The sequence below is a fragment of the Olea europaea genome, unplaced genomic scaffold (genome assembly GCF_002742605.1).
Source record: "Olea europaea var. sylvestris unplaced genomic scaffold, O_europaea_v1 scaffold6070, whole genome shotgun sequence".
Taxonomy (NCBI): domain Eukaryota; kingdom Viridiplantae; phylum Streptophyta; class Magnoliopsida; order Lamiales; family Oleaceae; genus Olea; species Olea europaea.
In genome coordinates this window covers 20,904-23,333 of record NW_019264420.1, presented here as the reverse complement: position 1 = coordinate 23,333, position 2,430 = coordinate 20,904, and the positions used below count along the sequence as shown (strand labels likewise).

The window sequence follows — 2,430 nt, the reverse complement described above, 5'->3', positions numbered from 1 at the left end:
CAGTTGAGTTTGCCCTCCTGCTTTGCGAACATGTAGTTATTTTTCCGCTTCATGAACTTGAGATTCACTTACATTGAAAATTTTAGGGTCATTTTACCAAGTTGGTCTCATGCAATCTGCTATTGATTGTTTCTCACTTATTTCCACCATAAATTTGGCTTATGCAATACATGAATCATTTTTTGAAACTTATTTCGGTCAAAAGTTTGGCTCATGCAATAATTCATTGTTCGATACTATTCCCATCGATTTCTCCTAGTAAATGCTCTTCAACAAATTGTCACTAAAATGGGAGCAACGAACTGGAGCTTCAATGGCGATACATGTGAAGTGGAGACTATTGTGCCTTCGCCACCAAGTGGGTCTGAGGGTTATGTTGAATGTAACTGCAACTTTAATAACCTCACTGTCTGCCATGTCACGAAAATGTATGGTTTACTCCTCTTTATCACTTCCTATATAATTTCTGTTGTATGCGAAAGCTGTATTGTCTCTTTTGCAGTGTGATAAAAGGTTATGATCTTCCTGGAGCTCTTCCACCCGAACTCGTGCAGCTCCCCTACCTTGAATTGATGTAAGAGGCTTCTAAACTGGTTTCTATTGAATTTAGCGTTATGCCATATGGAAAACTCATGTACATTTTAATTAACAATTTGCTTACAGTGATTTTGCCTACAACCTCCTCACTGGTACAATCCCACAAGAATGGGCTACAACACAGTTGAATTCCTTGTATTCTCCATTTTTTACTTGCGGCTTAATTATAGTAGTTAATGGTTTCTTTGAGAACTGATTGTAATCCTAGAATTTTGGTGCAGCTCTGTTCTTGTAAACCGGTTATCAGGGCAAATACCAAGGTTTTTAGGAAACATGAAAAATCTCACTCACGTGTATGTCTTCTATTGAACTTCCCTCAATAGATTTATTGATACATTTGGTTATTGGAGTCTGGTAATGGGTAAAATTGTAAGGTGCTGGTAACACCACGATTGATTTAGCTGACAGCAATTTACATTTTAGTTTATTAGTTTTCGTTTATCTTAAAAAATGGGGATGGATCTGTGGTTTACTTCTCATTAATTTTGAAATAAATATTATTGTTGACCTTGCAAATTGGACCTTTCACATGGCCAATTGAGGGTCACTCTATGTGTTCCTCCCTGCNGGTAAGGGGGAAGCCTCGGTAATTACTTCGAGTGATGATTGTGCCTCGCAGCGTGTTAGTATTAAGGTTCGAGTGAGGCTAATATTATTTTGGAATCACTTCAGATCACTTCAAAACCACTTCGGCTGGACACATGGCATCTTGCTGAGGAGTTGACACGACGCTCTAAGGTATATTAGTGAGGGGTGTTGATGCAGCACCAATAGAACTATTGAATAGAAAGCGAGAAAACCAAATAATAGGAAGAAGAAATTAGGGGAAGGGATGACAGAAGGGGGAAACACAATAGAAGAAGGAGAAGAATAATGGAGAAGAGAGGAGAAATTCACCACAAGCTACCAATAATTCTATTAATTCATCAACTGAAAAATTACAATACAAAAATAGATTTAGATAGTAAAGCAAACCCTAACGAGACTGGGCCCCGAGCCCATACAAGTCCGCTTGTACAAGTCCAATTCTTTAAATAAGAGTCCAAGATAATAAATAAAGCTTAACTAGAAAATAAAATAAATAAATATCGGATGTCCTCATCAACTCTCTCGGGGTGGGAGAAAACTCGACCCTGTTGAGTGAATATATCACTGTATATTGCAGTCAATCTGATACTCCAAATACTTCAAGTGAAGTCATGGAGGACGATCTTTCTGACGAACCAAGTAACGAAATTCTATGATTGATAGTACTAAAAACTGTAGCTTATTCCCAAAAATATGATCTGACCAAGGGGGCGATCTTTACTTCTAACTAAGTACTGATACTGGATTCCAAATAACCAATACTCATGCATCTTATTTTCAAGATTTTCACATGATTGTACAAAGTGAGGAGCGTAAGAAGCACTTTGATCTATCCAACAAACAAGGAAGTATTGAATCTTGCCATCATTGGTCAATACAATACGTTCATCTAAAATAACATCAATTTTATCTTTATGTGCCATGATAGATGGTATTGAAGTAGAAATATCAACATAGTCAAGTTGGGGGTCCACAAAGCTAATTAGAAATGGATCATCAAATGAAGAATGAAGTCCTCAATATTTAAAGAAGAGTGGTAGCCAAAATATGATGAAAGAGTAATGACATGTGCATTTGGACCAATATGCTTTAAAATTTCATAAGGACCAGCACTACAAGCTTGCAATATAACAAAATCTCCAATATTAAATTCAAAATTTCGCTTATGCAAATCAGCTTGAAGTTTATATAATGCATTACTTGCTTCAAATTGTTTATTGATCTCAATATGCAAGTCATGAAGAT

General features: G+C 36.5%; 1 protein-coding gene across 1 annotated transcript; it reads left to right on the top strand.

Annotated features, from left to right (window-relative positions):
• The first annotated feature begins 6 nt into the window (after window positions 1–6).
• Window positions 7–1,032, top strand: LOC111389667 (probable LRR receptor-like serine/threonine-protein kinase RFK1). The gene is made up of 4 exons (XM_023014608.1): window positions 7–428; window positions 503–574; window positions 664–732; window positions 819–1,032. The coding sequence occupies exons 1-4, from the start codon at window positions 289–291 to the stop codon at window positions 904–906; spliced, it is 369 nt and encodes a 122-aa protein (XP_022870376.1). The 5' UTR covers window positions 7–288; the 3' UTR covers window positions 907–1,032.
• The last annotated feature ends 1,398 nt before the right edge of the window (window positions 1,033–2,430 follow it).

Coding starts and splice junctions, on each gene's coding strand:
- LOC111389667 (XM_023014608.1), top strand. CDS start 289: ATGGGAGCAACGAACTGGAGCTTCAATGGCGATACATGTGAAGTGGAG. Junction 575..663: donor CTCCCCTACCTTGAATTGAT/GTAAGAGGCTTC, acceptor ATTTGCTTACAG/TGATTTTGCCTACAACCTCC. Junction 733..818: donor ACAACACAGTTGAATTCCTT/GTATTCTCCATT, acceptor ATTTTGGTGCAG/CTCTGTTCTTGTAAACCGGT.